We start from the raw sequence: 21998 nt of genomic DNA, 5'->3' as shown, positions 1-21998 counted from the left end.
GCTGATGAAATTATTCAATGGCGAAGACGTGAAGAATTAAGAGATGGAAAAATGGTGGTTACTGAAATAAGCATTATCAAGTTAAATGTAAAATAATACCCCCATCCCTATCCCCTACCCTCCCCCTCTTGTTTTGAAAAAAAATTAGTAAAAAAATTTATATAAGAAAATATATATTTGAAAAACTTGCGGATTGGTATATATACACATCATCAGGCGATCACTTAAAGTTTCTTACCTCTTTTTCAGTTAAAAACTTTTTGACAAATTTGATTTTAACTTGTGATCGTATAAGTTCTTGACATACCTCATAGCTATCTTCGTAAGTTTTAAATGGATTGACACACTTTAAAGGTTCTTTAAAGATTTTTAGCTTTGAGTATTTATTTGGGAAGATCATCCATTTTGTGTTCTTTTTACAGTTTGAAGGAAGGAGAGCTTCTAATCTTTTATACTGTTTCAGTTCAAAAGTTATTTCATTAACCAAAAATATAAACAAGCTTACTTTGAAGAAAAGGATACAGTACAACCTTTTCCAGCTCTCAAGAGATTTTAAATATATCTTCTCCTATTGCATTGTCTCACTCATTGCCTGTTATCCATGTAATGTTACAAGTTCTTCTACTAAATTTCCCACACCTATTGCTATACGAAGCAGTACTTTTACCTGTTTCAGTCAAAACTTGCATAGTTAGAAAGTATTCTCCTCTGTAGTTTAAAAAGTAACATGTGACAACTAAAAATCCGGACAAACTTTGTAGCTTCAATATATGTCTGACCATGCTTCATAATTTTATAATCCTACCTTCTTATTTTGCAAATTTAATCCTCTGCAATATCCGATAGTCTTTATTTTTTCATAACTAACTTAAACATGTCTAAAAGCTTGAATAATCAAGAGGCACTCCGAAAACCAGTGTACGCTTTTTTGAATTTTTATCCAAAAGAGGACAAAACGTTTATTGTTAATCACTTTCGCATGGTAAGTGTCCCAAAAATGACCATTTACAATATACTGTAACTAAAGGAGAATTATATAGAACCAGAAAAAAAAGGTTGGAAGTGGTCGGACTGCAAGAAAAATGCCTAAGAAAAAGATAAAACGCGTAGAATAATTAATTGATAAGAAGGATGGTGTTTCACAGCATAGCTTAACCAAGAGATTCAATATTTCCCAGCAGTATATACCCAAAATTATCAACGAAGACGAGCATTTGTTATCGCAAAAAAAATTAAAGACCCAAAAAGAATATCGGCTCAGAAAGCGACTGTGCGTCATAAGTACCGAAAATTTGTTGCACTTTTTCGGTAAAAAATTGTGATCATTGACGACGAGTCATATTTTCCTTTAAGCAACATCGATTTTTCTGACAACGCAGGATATTAAACTTTTGATCCCGACGCAACGCCTAATACGGCCTAGCTCAAAAGAAAAAGCAAGTATGAGCGAAAATTATTAATTTGGATAGCCTTGTCTTCAAAAAGGAGTCTGAAAGCATAACATTGCTCCTTCGGCCCAAGCATTCGACAAGGATGTACACATTTCCGAATGTCTGGTTAAATTAAATAATTTCACGAACTGGATTCACAAAAACGACAAAATTGTGTTCTGGCCTAAACAAGTTTCCACACACTATTCAAACAAAGTACAAGATTACCTAAAAGCTGAAAATATGGAATATGTGCCGAGAGACAAAAACCTTGCTAATGTGCCCGAATATAGTTCGATCGAAAATATTTAGACTGAAATTAAAAGATTGGTGTATGTAGATAATTGGCAAGCTAAAAATCTCCACCAACTAAGAAATCCAATCAAGTATTGTACGAAAAAAATCAACCTAAGTTGCGCGTACATAGGCTTGGGGCGAATACTTTTACTAGAATTTAACTTGTTCGTCGAAATGGACTGATAAACAAGTATTTTTTATTTCGTAAATACGTTTTTAATAAAATAAAATAACTTATTATGTTTTTTAAATTAATAAAATTGATGACTCAAAGTTTGTCCGGATTTTTAGTTGTAACATATTAGCAGTGTCTACTCAATATCAGCTCAAAAGACTGAACTAAGCAAAACAAAGTAAAGAACAACTTCCAGTTATTACAAAAAATATTTTAAGTTGGCTGAAGATAATTTTTCATCTTCGCCAGCCATTTTGTATATTCTTCTATGCTCAATGATTGGCCTGACTTGACTAACATGATCGTATTAGATACGGTTTATACTTTTTTGCGTCTTGTGGAAATAGACAAATAAAATCTGCATTCTCACGTATAATTTGTCTGGGAAGTTTGAAATAATTCTGTGCAAGGTAGATACATTCAATACTACTATATCTTCCACGAGTATAATAAGCCTCACAATTATTTTGTTTCTCTGTTGACACATCCTCAAAAATGACAAGATTTGTATTTTCTGAAGAGAATTCTCTAGAATCTAGAACATTTGCTCCTGACTCTAAAAAGCTGCATTCAATATGACATAGTTGTTTATTTTCTTTTGCTGCTGTCTTAATAAGAAACAGATATACCTATTTGTATTATTGCTTCATTATTATCAAAAAATCGAGAAATCGTTTCTTTAGGTAATTTCTCTTCAAATGTTTTCATTACAACACGATATTCTGGCTGAAAAAGACTTCTCAAAAACCATCAGTTTACTGCAATCAATCCAACCTGGGTTAATGAGTAGATTAAATAATAGTGTTGCCAAATCCAGATCAATAATTACACTTCTAATACTTGTAAGTTATAATGGATTATTTTGACGCTTGTTTAAAGAATTTTTCCATGAGTATTGTTTAATGTTCATTTTATGTGCAAAGAAAAATTATAAAGCTTATATAAAATGACAATAAAAGTTGGTAAAATTACACTTAGATAATAAACCTCTATCTAACATTGATCTTAAAAAAGCAGCTGAGGATCTAGGAATAAAAAGGTGGTTATCATAGGGGCGTGAGATTCACAAAGAGTGATAAGCTCAAGAGATAAATTGATCTTAAAGCTGATTGAAGAGCATAAGCTAAAAACAATTTTGAAAAAGATTTTTTCAAGCTCATGAATAATAGTGTATTTGGAAAAACTATGGAAACCATATGAAATAGAATAGATATTAGATTAGATAACTATGAAGCTAAAGCAAAGAAACAAGCTGCAAAACCAAGCTTTAAACGCTGTTATACTGTTGATGAAAAACTAGTAGCTATGCATGCGAAAAGCATTTGATAAACCGGTGTACCTAGGTTTTTGTATTCTTGATTTGAGTTTGAGACTTAAACGTATGATTTCCATTGTAATTCAAAAGAATAAATTACGGAGAAAAAGCAAAAGCAATGTACACAGAGGCTGACAGTTTGATCTATGAGATTGAAGTTTTTTTTCTGTAAAAATATATCTGGAGATGTTGAAGCTAGATTTGACATGAGTGAATTTACGTCTAATCATCCAAGTGGTATTAAAGCTCAATACAATAAAAAGGTCAATTGGAATTCAAACACGAAGAAAAAAGATATATAATTGAAAAAGGTACATTTTAAAACTCTGTTTATACATTAAAAATAATGGATGGAAAAGTAGACGAGAAATGTAAATTTGTAAAAAAAGCGAGTTCTTAAAAATAGTATTACATTTGAAGACTATCAAATCTGTTTAAGAACGTTGTTTTATGTTTAGGTGCTTTGTTGAAAAACGAAAATGTAATGAGATCTATGAATGTGATTCGTGGTCACAAGCATAAAAAATATATAATGAGAAAGTTGGCATTGACTTCTAAAAATAACAAGTGTGTAATTTGGATGGAACTATACATGCATTTTCATATGGAGATAAAAATTTTTAAATGTTTTATCTAAAATTTATTTTTATGAAATACAAAAAAGTTACAGAATTAGATGGTAAACAACTCACACTTTCTATAAATGGTTATGTCATGAAAATGGTTATATCATGAAACGAGAAAAAGTTAAGTATGCAGGTACTACAGAAACGAGAAAAAGTAAAATATAAGGGTACTGCAGAAACCTGATTTGCAAAAGATGCAGTTGCAAATTCAAAAACAGAAGGTGGATCAATATTGAACTTTATTTTAACAAGAATTTTTATTTTCTTCTTTTTTTTTATTCTTCTTTTTATTTTTTTAAATTTAATTCTTCAAATTTTTGAAATTTTTGAAATTCATTTAATTGGTTAAAACTTTTTGGTCCTGCTACAAAATTAGACAAAAAACTGGTTGAAGATCTTACACCAAAAGAATGGAGTAAACCTCTAAATAGCGATAATAAGATAACGCTGCGTTTCATCATGATGTATGATATCTATTGAACAAGAATACAAAAACTCGCAACAAGTATGTGGCAAACAAATGGTGGAAGAAAAGAATAGTATTGATAATCCTACACAATGCCTGCGCCAGGGGAAGGCAAGGAGCTATATAGCTACCACTGGAAAAGTAAAAGCACCTCCATAGCAGCCCCAGGGAATTTTTAGACTTTTTTCTTCGACTAATTTAATATTTACTCTAGGGTAAAAATATATCCTTCATCGCACCCACAAGTAAAAGTCGAAAAGCAAGGAAGCAGGCGGTGCCACCCACTTTAAAAAGCTTAGCCCCGGCGTTATTCGTTGACTACCGCAGTACCACCAAGTTAAATTGAATATCAACGAGAACTTTAATTTTGGCAGGACTATTCGAATCCATATTAAACAACAGTTCAAGTTCTGAGTTGCGACATAACTAAATTTCAAATATTTAACAAACTGAATGGACTTCTGTGACATTAAAATCATTCGATGTTTTAGAGAGTGAGAATTAAACATCAAAATGATAATGAATCAAAGTTGATCTGCAGATTAACTGTGGTGCAATGCTGCAAGATAACTCACCAGATATTTTTGCCTCATTAGAGTCAAAATATTGTTACTAGTCAAAGACAGATCCTTGATCTGAGGTTGAACAATTGGTGTACGTGATGGTAGTAGCATAAGCATTCCGTGATCATAATTTTTTGTTTGTATTAATAAATGCCATTATGCATTTAGTATCAAATTCTCATGACAATATAACATATTTAATGATTTCTTGCGCAAACATGTCAAAAACATTTCTTGTCATGTTAGTCGGAATACCGCCGGGGGTTACCCTAAGTCTATCGTTCTCCTGCTCAAAAATTCCAAATCTGTACACTGCTGTCATTACTGAAAACCATAAACCATATTAAACATTTATTTTAACTAAAATTTAAACGCATTCTATTATAAACTACACAACAAGTATCTTTCTTTTTGTGGCTACTTTTCGTTTAACAGTTGTTTTGTATGAAAACACATTTGAGGAAACTTTTTTTAAAACGTTAATTAAGCTCTTTACTCCAACAATAACAAATCTGCTTCATACCTAAGTATGCAAAGTCTTTTTTTTTCTTTCTTAATTTGTTACTTGTAGATGAAAGCTTTTTAAATAAAAAGATGAATGAAGATAACAACGAACGTAAAAAAAATGAACTGATGGCAATAGAGTCAATCTATTCAGAAAGAAATTTTGTTCGTTCTTCAGAGGCTTTTGGAGGACAGCTTTCTGCATATGTTGAAATTCCTGCTGGACTTAGAGTCTTATACTCGACTTCAGATGATTCAAGCAATCTGTTGTATGTTTTATTTTATTAGTTTTTAAATGTAAATGTGAAATGTTATCTATCACAATCTGTGTCATAATTGTTTGTTTTTTTGTTTTTTTTTAATTTTTTTAAACATGCTAATATCTTAGGTAATCTTGAATGGTTTTTTTTTTTTTTTTTAATTGAGTTATTTTAATGTTAACCTGTAACTTAGTCTATATATATTTTGCAGTATACTTTTTGAAAATAAATACTATATGCATATTTTTTGTTGACAAAAGGTTGTGTTACTTTTAGTTCCAGAAAAAAACTTCTACAATGCAAAAAAAGTTTCTTGTAGGGCAAACAAAATGGCTTTTAGATTAAAACAATATTTTTCTGCAAATTTCTCAGCTACATTGTTTAGTATAAAACGTTTATGACTTGCTGATGCACCTAATTATTTTGATTTAAATGGAAAAAAGTTCTTAAAAGTGATTACCCTTATTGGCTTTTAAGAAAAGTTGTCAGCTGAATATGGTTTCTATGCATGCAGCAGTAGAGCATATAATCAATAAAAAATCAATTGATAACGAAACAATAATTTTGTAAACGGTTTTAGATGGAAGAGTAAATAGTTTTGGTCTGACCAAAACTATTTACTCTTAAAGAACAAGAGAGGCAAAAAAAAAAGACACTTAAAAAGTACCAACAACATGGTCAAGTTACCAAGAATGCCTCAAATGTTCAACAAACAGGAAGAAATGAATATCCAAAAGCATTTTGTTTCTAATTTTTTCATGACAAAAAAAAAAAGTTGATCCAAAACACTGAGAATCATCAAGGAGTTCATATTCTCCTTCTATCTCCTTAGTGTAGTGTTTATGATGCAGTGACATATCAGTGACAAAACAATAACTTTCTGCAGAAAGACCATATTTACCAAGACCAACAAGATATTCTTTGATGATGCTACATAAAATTGATCTGTAAGTTGAGATTTTAAACCATTCAGAATGGTCTGAAAACATTGATTAAGAATGTAAAATTGTTTTTTACAAGATTAAATGCTCTTCATTTGCAATGTTTTCTGCTTTTTTTAATTTTTAAGAATTAAATTTAAATTTCAAGAATTTATTTTTCAAGTTTTTGACAACCAAACTGCTTATCCTTTGTACTAACGAGTTCTTATCTTTTATAAGATAGTAAATTTGTGGCACATCAAAAGCTCCTGCTTTTTTTTTTTTATTTAATGAAAAACCTGTGGACTGCTGAAACTTTGTACTGAAAGCAAGCAGTAAAAAGATATAAAGTTCATATTTCAGAATTTAAATCTTTATGAATATGTGGTAGAATTTCTTTTAAACTGGAAGCATAAGAATTCATTTATTTTTTAGAGAGGACTCTTTAGTTAAATTGGATATTAAGCATTTTCCTGCTATTTTATTGAACTTTGAATTGCCTGATAGCTATCCAACTTCATCACCTCCTCTTTACACTCTATCTTGCAAATGGCTCAATTTATTACAGGTTAGTAGCGTTTAAGATGAAAAAAAAGTTGTATATAAAAGTAACACTAAGAGTTAATAAAGAAGTATGAAGATTTAATGTTTTATTTGTACCTGAAATTTAATGATACAATGCATTAACAACTGATCTTATCTTTCTTGTTCATTATCTTTCATTCTTTCCATTCTCCAAAAATCAAAATCACTGGTCTGCCCAGAGCAGTACCAAAGTTCTTTAGCATGCTTCTTTGATTCAGATTTAGCATGCAGATTTTTCTAGTCTTTTACTTAGATAAAAGTCACTTATGGTACTTGCCATATTCTATCACTCAGAGCTTAGTTTGTAAAATTTATATATACAGGTGGTATACAAATGTTAATCTATTCAAGTTAATAGAGCTTGTAACCAAAGCAGAAGAAAAGGAAAAAGAAGATTAAGTTTATAGTTTCATTGTTTTCTTGATAAAATAGGAAATCAAAAATTTCTTCTTTCCTCAATTATTTAGTATAACAAGCTTTTGATTGGTAAATAGAAAATTTGTTTCACCATTAAAAACTTCCTAGATTTTTCAAAATCTTTTTTCAATTTTATGACTATATTAAGAAAAAATGATCTGTATCAAACATTAAACAGCATGAACCATCAGAACAATGACCTAAAATAAGTAAAAAAGGTATTGCTCATATTTAAACCAATTGTTACAAAAATGATTAGATTTAAACTTTTAGTTTAAAGCAAAAAAAATTTGTAATTAAAAATTTAAAGCATTTAAAGAACATAAAGTAAAATCTCTATTTAAATTCATTAACATTGCTTTTATGTCCTTTTTTGAACAGTTTTTTTTTTTTTTTTGTAAATAAAGATTCAGTTTCTCAATAGGCCTTAAACTGAATGTGAACAAATAATATCTATTATCATATTTAAAAGCCTTTTCAGCAAAAGTTTACATTTATACCGAAGGTAAACCATAAACATCATCTAATTAATAAAATATCTATAATAATGGTAATAAAACCCCTTAACAATTGTTACATTTTGAGTAAAGAAAGCTAGTTAACAATTTTATTTTTATTATTTGAAATCTTAATTGAATTTGCTTTAAGAATACTCATAAAAGTTTTCATCAAAAACTTACTTTTTTCTGAAATAACTTGCTTAAGTTTGTTTTTCACAATAAAAATTTTTGTTGTATATGTATGTATGTATATGTATATATATGTATATGTATATATAGTAGAATCTTTAAAAAATAACGTGATAAAATAATAATACTGTTAATATGTGCAGTAAACTTTTTTAGTTGTCAAAGATTTGTGAAGTGCTTGATAAATGCTGGACAATAGAGGATGGTTTAGAGGTTTTATATACATGGATGCAAGTATTAACAAATGATGTTTGGAAGATCATTAATGTGTCAAATGAATTGATATTGTCAGTCTCTACTTTGGATCTTCGATTAAAATCAGATGATCGTGTTTTCCAGGAAACTGATAGTTTAAGCAATCTTGTGACTTACCTAATAGATTATAATTCTAAAGAAGTACAGCATGCATTTGATAATGCCTATTTTGAATGTGTTATTTGCGATACAGAAAAGCCTGGCTTCAAGTGTTGCATGTTCTCTAAATGTAAGCATGTATTTTGTGGACAATGTATCAGCGAATATTTTAGTGTTCAAATAAGAGATGGCTCTGTCAGAGCTCTTTCATGCCCTCAAGAAAAATGTGAATCTCAAGCTGACCCTAATTTGGTAAAAATGTTGGTCTCATCAGATTTGTATGAAAAATATGAAAACTTTTTATTGCAGTCAACATTTGGTTGTATGGATGAGATTACATACTGTCCTCGGAAAACTTGCAATTCTGTGGTCTTAAAAGAATCAAACATGGGTCAATGTCCAGTGTGTCATTTTGTTTTTTGTGTTCTATGCAAGCGAACATATCATGGTGTTGCTAATTGCCCTGTTAATGATAAAGAATTAGTTAAATTATATTTGAATTGTTCTGTTGAATCGAGACAGCTATATTTGAGTTGTTCTGCTGAATCAAGACAACTATATTTGAATGGTTCTGCTGAAGAAAAAGAGAATTTGAAAAAAAGATATGGGAAAAAGCAGCTGGAGCAGGCTGTTGATGAACATTTTTCAGAAATATGGTTGGAAAATTATTCAAAGAGATGTCCTCGTTGTTCTACAAGTATAGAAAAAATTGATGGGTGCAACAAAATGCGATGCTATAAATGTGGAAAAAACTTTTGTTGGCTTTGTGGAAAAGAGCTAACAACTGCAAATCCATATAAACATTTTAACATTCCTAAAAGTAAATGCTATAATCGGTTGTCTGAAGGATTAGATGTCAATAGGTTTGAGGAATTTGCTATAAACGATGATGGTGATGATAATTTAAATTAAATAACCTATGTAAATTTAAACGTATTTTTTTATGAATTAGTGAATTGAAGAATTGATTTAACATTATAGTTATAAAAATAGATTATGAATTTGAGTAGTCTAGAATTAACTTGTTGAGTTTATCATATTTCTCAACCTTGTTGTTTATTATGTTTTTATAGTATAAATAAATGAAGTTTTCTATGATAAATACTTTTTTTAAAAATATTTTTCTCCAAAGAGTTTTTAAAAGTCTTTTGTAAGAAACATAGCGCAAAATTAAATAAATATAATTTTTTGTTACATACATATATTTTTGATGTTGCTCAGCTTAAACATTAATTTTAGTAAAACTTAATTATGTCTTTTTTACCAAATGATTTGGCCTTTTGCATCACATGTGTTATGCTTATATATGCCTATATGTAATCAAATTTTTTCATACTGGTTTTCTTAATATTAAATCAAGATGATGATTTGTATATTACACGTTGACAATTTTTTTATGTATAAAATATTCTGTAAAATTATATGAAAAACCATATTTTTGATATATTTCTTTTATTTATTTATGTTACTTCTATTAAGTGTTTTTTTTTATCAGCGTTTTTCTATTTATAAGATAGATTCATGGCTTTATACACTAAAAGGCTTTATTGCTATGCAAGAAGCACTTAAAAGTGAAAGTTCATCAAAGTAATAATGAATTGTAAACAAAGAAATAATCTAATAAATCAATATATTTTTTGCATTAACTGAAATTGACCTTTAAAATAATCTGCACAGTGACCCAGATTTGGAAGTCAGCTAAAAATTTGATATGGCTCTATATAGAATATTTGGCCCAATAGGCATTATTATCAACCTTTCAGGATAGTTTATAGTATGACCCTATAGATCCTCTTTAGAAAAGAGGTACTTTGTTGTCTTTATTTTATTACATGCTTTGTCGATAAAAAGTTCTTTTCATTTTCTGAATTCATAAAACTGTTTATGAATTTTGAATCATTTGTTGAGTTAATTTTCTTTACCAATTGTATAAAAAGTATAAATGCACAAACAGTCATGACAACTTTTAAAAACCTATATTTTTTGTGCTGTTCTGAAATTAAACTCAACTTTTTTTAAATTACAATTTTGCTTCTCTAATTAAGGTCTTGCAAGAAAAATCTTTCTTTTGTTTTTTTTTTAAGATTTAGACATTTTGATTTATGAAATTTATTCAATTTCATATATTTAAGCATATTTTTTGTTAAAACTGTTTTTAAGAATTCTTTACTTTTACCAAGGAAACTCTGGTTATCAAGAGACAAAAGTTTCTAATAACTTCTCTGTTTTGTAAGACTATTGAACAGCCTTGACTCTAACTTAATTTTTCTCTATAAAAAGGCATTGTATTCATTTATTTTGTTATAATGGTTTTCTTATCAAAATAAGTTTTAAATAAAATTTTACTTTTTAAGTATTTGAGCATATAAAAATGTCATCTTTTGGTTTGATTTTAGTTTACTTATGTTGAATGAGTAGTTATCATTTAGCTGAAAATATTCTGGGACATGAGAAGCCAATTTAACAAGTCCAAGACAAATTTGTTATAGAGCTGAAATTATTAAAACAAGGTTCTGGAAACATGAAAGCAAGAAACCCAACCTCCTTTTATGGAATTAAGAGTTCCAGTTACAAAAACGATTCTCCACAAAAGTATGACAAAAGTTGCAATCTCCTTTGTTTTGAAAAAGATACATCAGATTTAAATTCTAGTAATGGTACTGTAAACAATACAGATTCTCAATTTGAAGGATCACCAGTAAGTAAAAAATGTAAGCTTAATTTCACACACAGCCAAACAATTTTTTCCAGCTCTCAAGAGATCTTAAATATATCTTCTCCTATCACCATGTCTCACTCATCTCCTGTTGGCTCATGCAATACTTCAAGTTCTTCTACTAAATCTCCTATTGCTATGCAAAGCAGTACATCTACCTGTTGCAGTCAAAGTTTGCATACTGAGAAAATATTTTCCTCTGTAGCTTGCAAAGTAACAGCTTCTCCCTCAATATCAGCTCAAAAGACTGAACAGTACAAAACAAAACAAAGAACGATTTCCAGTTACTTTAATGAATCTTTTAAGTTGGCTAAAGATAATTGTTCATCTTCACCAGCAATTTGGAGAACTGTTCCCCTCTCTAATAATGGCTTTAAACACTCAACTAAAGTGTATCATCAAGTTCTTCTGAAACCATGTGAAAAAGAGAATATTCAAGTGTTAGTTAGTTTTAATCTCTTTATAGATTTAAATATAGACATAAAAATATGTTATATTAACAAATTTGCATATATTCAGGCAAATTCTTTACATTCCTATAAAGATATTTTTTATAATTCTTTACATTCCTATTAAGATATGCTTTATGTGGTGTAATCATTTCATAACTCTCGTAGTAGTTTCTCTCCCTTTGATTTACAAGAATCGCCTAGACAGCAGCGTAAGTTATCTAGCAAACTCAATCCAAAGAAATGTGCAGTTTTTAACTCAAGAATGGAGCAAACTTACATAGTTATTTATTTTTATATTTTTTGTGTGATTCTTGATATATTTATTTAAATGATCACATTTTGTTTGGTTTTTTCTTCAAATTTAATTTAAATAAGAAAAAATTAACTAATAAAAAAATATTTTTATTCTATTATCTTTTTTCCCTTATGTCCTTTGACTTAAAGGCAACACTGTATGTAATGAGTAAATATTAGGACTTTGGTCAAAAAGATTTTGGTCATGTGACCTGTACCATTTGTGGAATGGTGTACACAAAATCTCAAGCAGATGATGAAAGCCAGCATGCAAAGTATCACGAGAATGTTGTCCAGAAACTTAAATTCCCAGTGAGTATAAGTATTTTAATTTTTAATTTCCCTCTTGTTTTTCATTCTTGTAACTTTTAATACAAATATTTATGTTTAGGGTTGGAAGAATGAAAGATTGATGCAAGAATTCCATGATGGACGAATAATTATGATCAAAAGCAGTGACAATCACATACATCAAAAAAAAGTTTGATAATTTAATTTATTATTTTGCCTAAATGCGCTTATTGTTTTGCTTCTTTTTAAAACTTTATGCATCAAACCTTGTATTTGGATTTTCATGCTCAGTGGTATTATTTGATATATAGTGATATATATATATACTTATATATTTGTGATATATTTATATATTTGTGATATATATAACAACTTTAAAAAATACATCAAATGTTGGAATGGTGCAAAAAATTTGCATTATTCCCACATTAAATATTTTTTCCCACGACCTTAACTTGATTATTAAATAACCTTAAAATTTATCCAACCGTGTGTGCTAATTTAGAGTAGAACAGATAATAAATAAATAGAAAGTTCTATAGTTTCCGTAAATTTTTCTATAGTTGATTGTTGATTTAAATATGTAAATTTAAGAATACTTGTGGTTGTTGAGTTTTAAACCATACAATTTTAGCAAAAATTTATAATTCAAAACTGTAATGTTTAAATAAATTTATTTTTCTACAGTTATTTTCATTTTAATTTGTTATAGCTATTGGATATAAGAGATATTATTGACACAGAGCTTGGCATTACAATTGGTCAAGACATTTATTCAAAATCTGAACAGCAGGTAGTTTTCATTTGTTACTGATTTTCATAATTTCTTTGTGTACACAGAACAGGAAAGTTTGTCTTTACTTGAATTAGGAAAAAAAAAAAGCAAAATAAAGAAAGAAGTTTTTAAAATACGTCATTAAAGAAAGCAGTTTTACTCCTTAAAATTTACAAAGACTTTTTTTTTTTTATCATGGGATGATATTTCTAGTTATTGTATTAGTAATTGTGCTAAGATTTGGTGTTTTAATTTATGTGATAAACTTAGTGGAAATAACGAGTTTAAAATATTTTAGTTTAGATGCTTGTACTGCTTCACAACTGAAAAGTACTAGATACTTTTTATTTTATTTGTAAGTGGTTCAAGCATCTTGTTAACACTATAAAGTGTTTTTCATCACCTTTTGTAGTCTGTACTTTTGATCTCCAATCAGACAACTAGTTTTTGCCATGTATATTTCTAGTACAGTGTTTTTTATTACCTTGTGAAATGAAAGTATTTTTTTACAGATGTGTATACTTTTATAGGCGTATTTATTTGTGTCAGCAAAGAAGATTGTTGGCTGTGCTATTGCTTTACCAATTACTAAGGTATATTTTAATTTTAGTTGATTGTTTTAAACAACTTTTAGCAAATCATTCATAGTTTGATATCAACTTTATAATCATGTAGTTTTTTGTATCTAATATTTTGCATTTTTGTCTTTATTTACTGCATATTAAAAACCAAAAAAATTGGAAAATAATTTAGCATGACCCTTTATTTTCAGAAAAATGCTTTAACTAATTTTAAGTTTTGCTTTATTAGGCTTACCCAATTATTGTTAACTCAGAAATCACAAGCCCAGAAAAAGCTTGTGGGGCTCCTACAAACTCATGGTGTTGCAGGTAAAGTTGAGATCTTATAACAGTATGTTGCTGTTTGGTTTTTTCACATAAATCAATAAGAATGCATGACACATAAATTTTGTCCCAAGGTGTAAGTTAGAGTTTTGAATTTAACCCTTTCATGTTGTTGTATAACAACAAATTAAGCTAAGCTTCCCCAATTCAAATGGTGCATTCTAACCGATTGAAAACAATATTATTTTATAAATGAGAGTTGAAAAAGGCTGTAGAAAAAGTCTAATTTAACATTTCATAGTACCACTGTCATTTTGTAGATGATTTTTAATGAGTTATGTTAGTTACAGAAAAATAATTGGTGCATTAAAGAGTTAAGGATATTTTTTTTAAAAAAAAATTTACCTGAAGTCTTTTCCAACAAGCTTTTACTATAGATTACTATTCTGTGTTTTTTTTTTTTTGTTAAAAATATAAAAAAATCTAATGCACCTTATACTTTCTATCTGTATGAATGCTGTAATGGTAAAATATATGCCATATATAGTACAAATTTAAAAATTTGAAAATGAGATGTTACTGGCTTATGATGTCATTAAAGTTGGTTGTGTTTTGAGGACCAATAGAATTCAAGCTCCATCTCAAAACTGCACCTCTTTTTACATCTTTTGGCATCATCATCTATCAAAATGCTGTAAACTGGTGGAAAATCAAATGAGTGCAGCATTAGTAAGGTGCATTAAAAATCAGGTAATAAAAACACTGGCAACAACAAGTTCAATTACCAAATTTTTATTCATGATTAAATTGAAATGGCTAACAAAAGAAAGTATCAAAGTGCATGTGCTACCATTCTAGTAATATTCCTGATCGAAAACCAGGTTTTTGTACAATTAGACAAAAGAGGCAAAAAAGACAAAAAAAGGAAACCTATTTTTATTACTTTCACAAAAATCATTTAACAGGTATTTAAATAAAAAAATTGTAACCCTAGTGTAAGCATTTTTATTTTATTATTGTGCATAAAAAGTACATAAAACAGCTGTTTCCACCAAAATCTGTATATTAATGAATAGGACAAGGATATTTTGAATATATCTGATAAGAAATTGAGTGAATTTGTGTTATTGTCTTCACATAAAATCAGAATACAATGGAATCAGCTCGAATTTTCATGTGTTTTTAAGAATTGCAAAAATAGTATTTAAAAGTAGTTTTTTTGATATTTACAATTGCGCTATAAATTCATAAGTTATAGGACACTATAAGTTCAGAAAGGTTCTTCCTATCATTTTTTATAATTCTGCCTTTAGTAGTGTCCATAATGTCTTGTATGTCTTGTTTGTCTTGAAGGTCAATATGTCTCTAGCTTTCTCTTTACTAAAAATGGCTGTTCTTGGGGAGTTCATATCAGTATGACACTGAGTATTCTTGTCAGTCCAACGTTTTCAAGGGTCAAAATTAGTAGTTTCAGACATAATAAAACATGTATTTTAGGCACATCTTATTGATGCTTCATACTCATACTTTATAGAAAATTCTTTTAATTGCTTCTTTTTATAGAAAAATGTTCACCAAATAGTTGCAAACTCTTGATGCCAACTTAGAAAAATACAAATATTTTCATTTAAGCCACCCCCCACCCCCACCCCTGTATTTATACTACTGGTATTGTTTAAAAGTTACTATATTTTTATTCTGCTCTGAACTTATTTAGAATAAATGGATATTTTTAAAAAATAAGGTAAATTTCTGTTTTCTTTTGACATTTTGAGTCAAACAAATAGTGAATTATAAAAGTTGTTTTTTTAAATTAAGAAGATAAATAAATTTAAAAAATAAAAAAAAGTCGTTATCTCCATGAAACTTTGGAAAAGAAAAATTGTATTTTAGCTGTATTTTCTTCCTAATATTCTTCAGGAAAATCAGTTGCAAAATGTAGTAGCCTAAAAATTCCTCTCCATTTTTAATTAAACCAATTTTTTTTAAGGTTGGTTCCCAAATAATGGACCTTTCCTAAATCTCCTTTCACAATCTTGTAATTTAAACAAATACAAGGTCAAGGTAAGAAATGTAAAATATAATTTAAATGTAAACAAACCAAGTCAATATTCAGAGAGAGGCTGTTAAATTGAATGAAGAAATGTTTGAAAATTTACAATGGAATAATGGTCCCTACATTTTGATGGCAAGTACATTGAGCAAAATTAATATTAGGTAGGGGTAGTGGTAGTGGTGTTTAAACAATATCAAAGCTGAAACTATTTCTGAAGGAGTTACTAAAATTCTTGATGAGTACAACTGAAATCCAATTAAGATGATCCTTACTTACGCAACCAATTTTAGCCCACTCTTGGTTTGCTTATCAGATGTACAATTAAAAAGACTTCAAGAACCTTCAGAAATATTAAAGCTTTACAAAAAAGAATTAAATTCATTGGAGAACTGGAAATAGTAACCATCCATACTCAACATACCAAGCAGTAATCAATATGCAGAGCGTACAATTAAAGTGATGCATTATGCTACCTGCAACTTCAATTTCTCCTGAGAAATAAGCAGCATCATACGAGTATTAAAACATTAGAACATTTTCAAATTCATTTTTTGTTTCTATTGTAATGCATGCATATTACACAATAAATATATAAAAAAGAAGTAAAAATCTATTTTTAGGTTTTGAACTTTTTTTACAAAAAAAAGTAAAACAACAATTGTTTACTTTTTTTATGTATGTATGTATGTATGTATGTATGTATGTATGTATGTATGTATGTATGTATGTATGTATGTATGTATGTATGTATGTATGTATGTATGTATGTAATGCACTAGGGTTTTTAACTTGGGATTTTGTAAATATGTGATTTTTAAGATGCACTTTATAAGGGCAAAACTAGATTAGCATACCAAATATACAAGATTACGTGAGGTTTTGTTCAAATTACTAAAAATTCAATTATTTGCTAAAACTCGCAGTGATTACATCACAATCACAAGATTCTATGAGATCCTACAAGTTTTATAGCATGATTTTTCTTATAATATAGTTTTTATAACATTGAGTTTAGTGTAATTTTGAGCGATATCTTACATGATCTTGTTTCGTTTTTACAGAGTTTCATGTCGTACCATCATATAAATATTATTTTTAGCTCCGTATATATAAAAGTAAAATATATTAAAAAAAAAAAATCATAAAAAAGTTTTTTTGAATTGTATTACAAAGCAATTCCTGAAAATGAATAATCTTTATAAAGTCTAAGCATAAGTTTACAGAAGTAGTGTTTATCAATCGATAATCATACTATAACCATTCCTATAGAAATGCAAATAAGTCACAGAATAAGACTCCAGTTAAACACATAAATATCAGAGCTTCTTCAAAATAAGAATGATCTCTAACCACAAAATAAGTACTAACTTACTATTTTGTGGTTTTGCTTCTTGGAAACCTGGCGATGAGAAGACTCAAAGTAGTATCTGTTTCATTTGATCAGGCTTATGTCCATTAGGAGTCTAAACTAACCAGGGTATATTTGGCTGCATCACACGCCCTGTTACTTAAGTTTGTACATCTCATGTAATGTATGATTAAATATTTCAATTTTAACAATACTCGTTATTATATAGTACTTAAACCTGCAGGAGTTAAGTGATAACGGACAACCTACGGTTTATCAAATCATATGTATTCTTTCAAACTTCTTACAGAATACAGCGAGAAAATCTTGCGATCACTTAAGATTGTTAATTACGTTTTTAGAGATTGCTCTTAAAAAGATTTATGACCTTTATGAACATTCTTAAGGGAACTTACTTGTATCATAAAGTGTATTGTGAATACCTTGTAAGACTGATTCATTCTATACAATTTTTCCACAACTAAAGTTTTGAATTGAAGAAAATTCATAACTTAATCGTTTTTCTTTTAATTGAAAACTTAAAATGCATGGTGTTTGTAATTGCAAGGTTAGATATCTTTAAATTTATAGCTTTTAACAGAAACTTAATTTGTTTAACATTTTACTTTTTTTTTTAGCACGGAGGCAGTTCCAGCAGTTTGTGGCATCAGCCGTATATGGGTGTTTTCGCAAAATCGGCGTCAGAACATTGCAAGCAGAATTGTTGATTGCATAAGGTAAGAGATTTCGAGGAATATGAAAAGTAGTCTAAAAGCATTTTTTGCCTTCTAAATTCTGCTTCGTTGGTTTATAGGCATAATTTCTTATACGGGTGTGTCATCAGTAAAAACGAATTAGCATTTTCGGATCCCACACCCGATGGGCGCATATTTGCTGAAAAATATATGGGAGATCCACGAATACTTGTTTTTTGGTAACCTTTTTTTGGTGATGTTTTGGTTCTGTGGACGAAGAATGTTTTTCACTAGGTTTTATGAAGTTTCTGAAGTCGAATTCTCTGAGAAGTCTGATGATAATTTCTTTTTGTGTGAGTAAAAATCTGGTGATGAGTTCTTTATCTAAGCAACCGTCAAAACATCCGACCTAAAGAAGTGTTAAACTTTTTTAACTTGTCTACAATAAAAGTAAATTCTATCCCACAATCCCACCTACTGATTTTATTCTATCTTTTGCTGGATTTTAAAAGTTTTTTCAGAATCGGAAAGAAAGTTTTATTGCTACGAAATGACGAAAGAGATTTATAACATTTAGAGTGGATCATAATATTAAACATAATATTTGAGTTTTTGAAATCGCAATAAAATTAGGTTGAACACAGCTTTTTGTGAAAAAATAAAAAATGTTACTTAAACGTTTTTTTCTTAAAATATATATATATATAAAGTTTTTATTTATGATAAAATGTCGATATTCAAAGTTATATTAGAATGTGTCGATTCCAATTCACATTTTTCGTTCTTTACAAAGTCATTTCTATTATAATGTCTTCTTTTTTTTACCCACGCAAAATCCTTTTAAGAAAAACTAATTTATTAGTGATGTTTTACTGGATCGATTCTAAGAAAATGTTGTAGTTGTAGAGGGAAGAGGGTTTAATAAATACAAGTGGGTATAAAAATTTTTAAACTTTGGAGTCGTGGCCTTTTTGCCACTCCCCGCCTCTATGGTTAATTTCCAGAGAGTAACATTTGTTAATTGTTAGGGATGGCTTTTTTACTTTGATAGAAAAAATAGAAACTCTTAGAAAAACCCAAGAAGAAGGAAAAATATTTGTTTTTTCTGTATTGAAACATTTTTGACCAATCAACAGGTGAGAGGTTAGCATCTCCCACCTGTCCATTTTTTGTTCATTTTAAGGTGGGTGGTAAGCATCTCCCGTCTGTCAATTTCTCTCAGTTCTTTTTAAAGTAGTTTGAATGTAAGTTTTTTTAAAACAGAAATCCCAAAGCTCTCAATTTTAAGAAAATACCCAACAGCTTAGGTATTTTCAATCAGAGTTCTACAAAACTATTTTTATTTAAGTGTTTTCAATAACACTGCGTGTTTTGAAAAAAAAGAGTTTTTAAATGGGACCCCCCATTCTTTTCAGTATGCAGATTTTTCATTTTCTCCAAAATGTAATATGAAATTGCTTTTTTTTTTTTTTTTTTTTTTTTGTTTGTTTGTTTGTTTTTTTTATATTCGTTTTCATGTTCTCTCCTGAATTTGTTTAGTATCCTGTGTTTGGAGAAAAAAAACTTTTTTTTTTTTCAATTCTAAAGTGTCTTTTCAAAACACTTCAGCTTTGGGTGTAACGGTTTTGAGATGATTGTTTTGAAAAGAAATTGGCTTAAACCTTCAAATATTAATTATTTTTTTTTTTTTTAATCAACGTTTTATATTTTAAAATTTCATGGTGAGCAAGGACGGTTGCATGGGTCCATAAAGTATTTTCTGTTTATAGGTTGTTTTTTTTTTATAAATCTGGATTCTTTTAGCAGAGATTAACAAGTTTTTGTATTTTTAATTCATATTTTCATTCCGTGTGTTTTTCATTTCATAAAATAAACACAATTATTGCAGCCGATAAATTTTTCATATATATAAAAATGTATAAATAAGTAAATATATTTCGTTTTTCAAATGACGCATATCATCTTGATCATAGATTAATCTAAATATCATCTCCTAGATCTTAGATGAATCTAAATAGATAAAGAGGGGAAAAGAAAAAAAAAGGATTTACATGTATTATATAAGTTTTTTTTAACTTGCCACTTTGTTTTTTTTAATTGCAAATATCTAGTTTTGCAATCATCATATTTTATAAGAGAAAAGCATATCCTTTTTAAAAAAAAGAATAATTCTTAACGTTTTGGTTGAACATATTTCTTGACTTCAGTTGACCTTGTATTCAGTAAAACTGTATAAAAGGCCAGGATGATTAAAAAATAATTTAACGATTTTCACAGAGAATTTTTAGTTGAATGTTAACAAATCCGAAAACTCATTTGAAAGGTTTTAAGTTTTATTAAAGCGCTTAAAGGACAAGCCTTTTAAAAAAAACAACACTAAAATTAATATATATTTACTTGATAACTCGTGAATTAGTTATGCGTGCTTACCCTCAACGTAAGGTAAATTTCAAATCTACGTTTCTATTATTTTTAATTTTTTTATGTTTAAATACAGCGTCAAACATGAAAGCGAAGGGCTTCGTTGCTATACACAAAGAATAAAATAAATCTAAAACTAATTTGCTGTAGTGAACTTGTGAAGTTTATAAAAAAGCACTTTTTTAAAAAAAATGTTTATAGTTAAGTATAGAGTTTGAAACTCAAGGCTCGTTCGAGTTTTTTATCCACGCATTTTTTATGATGGATCACTGCAAATATTGTTTGATTCATGAAGGTCAAAAAAACGAGCGACATTAAAAATTGCTCTATTTTTTGTTTTTTGCAACACAGCTACATACTCTATTTATTTTTATTACATATTTATCTTTTCTTATCGAAATAATCAAGAATAAGTTTACGACGGTAATCTGCATTAGATTGCAAAGTTTTCGAGGAATTTATTTAACATAAATAACGGTATTTTAAAAAAAGGGTCCACATCATTACATTCAGGTAAGGCAACCCTGACAAATAGATTTCGCTGACTTTCTGCAATCAAACTTTTTAAGAATAATAATTTTCTAAAATTTGAGCTTCCAATTTCAATCAGTTTCTATGTTATCACCGTTTTAAGTTACTTCCAAATTGGCGGATTTTAGATAAGTACAGCATCTAAAATCCATCATTTTGAGTTATATCTTTTACATTTAATCTGTTCTAGTAAAGACATATATATAAAAATTGTTATCTAGATATTTTTGAAAGTGTCCTACTTAGGTAAACCTGGGTATTGTTGAAGGTGTCAAAAAAACAAGATTATAAATTCACTGCTGTAACATTAGATTTAGAATTTATATTTTTATTAAAGAAAAATTTTAAAACTGCAATACGGCTTCTATCCAATCTACTTTAAAGTTGTACCCAATCTACTATGCTTCATTCATTTCTTGTGATTTGCGCATTCACCACAAACTATATTTACAAACTCAATTTTAAGTCTAAATAAATTGTTCTAATGAAACTATGAATCAAGTTTTTAAACTCTTCTACAACCAAAAAATACCTAGTTTTAAACCTATATCTTCTACTTGAACGGGTTTTGAAACCAGTGAAGCGTAACTTAGGATGGTGATAATTGTAAAAACCGAAATCGTTGCTCAACGTCCGAAATCATCCCATTTGACGGTACGTTGAGCAACTTTTCATTTTATACATATCTTGAATGACGCTTCAAGAAAACAGTCCAAATGTCTTGTAATTTATACCCTTTGTTTTTGTTTTTTTTTATGGTAACAAATAACAATTTTTTTTTTTTTTTTTTATTTTTTTATTTTTTTTTTATTTTGGCTTTACTTCCGTCAAGTTACATACCTCACGGAAGGGAGTGTTCGACGCTTGCCTACGTCACTCCGATTTTACGTCTTGGCGACAGATGTTATTGTCAACCTTGACGGATCTACCTTGAGGCCCCCGAGTGTCCGAGTTAACGAACTGAATAAACGAT

The 21998-nt window shown here is 28.7% G+C and overlaps 2 protein-coding genes across 6 annotated transcripts; both read left to right on the top strand.

Annotated features, from left to right (window-relative positions):
* Positions 1–1806: 1806 nt before the first annotated feature.
* On the top strand, positions 1807–9735 carry LOC145188512 (E3 ubiquitin-protein ligase RNF14-like). Of its 4 annotated transcripts, XM_090078607.1 has the most exons (5): positions 1807–3528; positions 3676–4064; positions 4220–5645; positions 6992–7124; positions 8404–9733. In XM_090078607.1, exons 3-5 carry the CDS (start codon positions 5467–5469, stop codon positions 9511–9513), a joined length of 1422 nt encoding a protein of 473 aa, XP_089934733.1. In that variant the 5' UTR covers positions 1807–3528; positions 3676–4064; positions 4220–5466; the 3' UTR covers positions 9514–9733. The 4 variants fall into 4 exon arrangements, with proteins under 4 accessions (XP_089934733.1, XP_089934732.1, XP_089934735.1 ...); XM_090078606.1 differs by having other exon boundaries at positions 3676–5645; XM_090078608.1 differs by lacking the exons at positions 1807–3528; positions 3676–4064; positions 4220–5645 and adding an exon at positions 5977–6583 and having other exon boundaries at positions 8404–9735.
* Positions 9736–10991: 1256 nt separating this feature from the next.
* Positions 10992–18750, top strand: LOC149892477 (uncharacterized). Of its 2 annotated transcripts, none has more exons than XM_090079208.1 (9): positions 10992–11757; positions 11938–12049; positions 12244–12375; positions 12455–12544; positions 13067–13147; positions 13660–13722; positions 13940–14019; positions 18017–18115; positions 18193–18750. In XM_090079208.1, exons 1-9 carry the CDS (start codon positions 11123–11125, stop codon positions 18314–18316), a joined length of 1416 nt encoding a protein of 471 aa, XP_089935334.1. In that variant the 5' UTR covers positions 10992–11122; the 3' UTR covers positions 18317–18750. The 2 variants fall into 2 exon arrangements, with proteins under 2 accessions (XP_089935334.1, XP_089935333.1); XM_090079207.1 differs by having other exon boundaries at positions 11935–12049.
* Positions 18751–21998: the final 3248 nt, after the last annotated feature.

This window comes from Hydra viridissima, unplaced genomic scaffold, assembly GCF_058129835.1.
Source record: "Hydra viridissima isolate aposymbiotic clone 2 unplaced genomic scaffold, HvirCarnegie_v1 scaffold_2, whole genome shotgun sequence".
In the NCBI taxonomy this organism is placed as follows: domain Eukaryota; kingdom Metazoa; phylum Cnidaria; class Hydrozoa; order Anthoathecata; family Hydridae; genus Hydra; species Hydra viridissima.
Note: the sequence above shows the minus strand (reverse complement) of the source record. Positions and strands in the feature narration are given on the sequence as shown.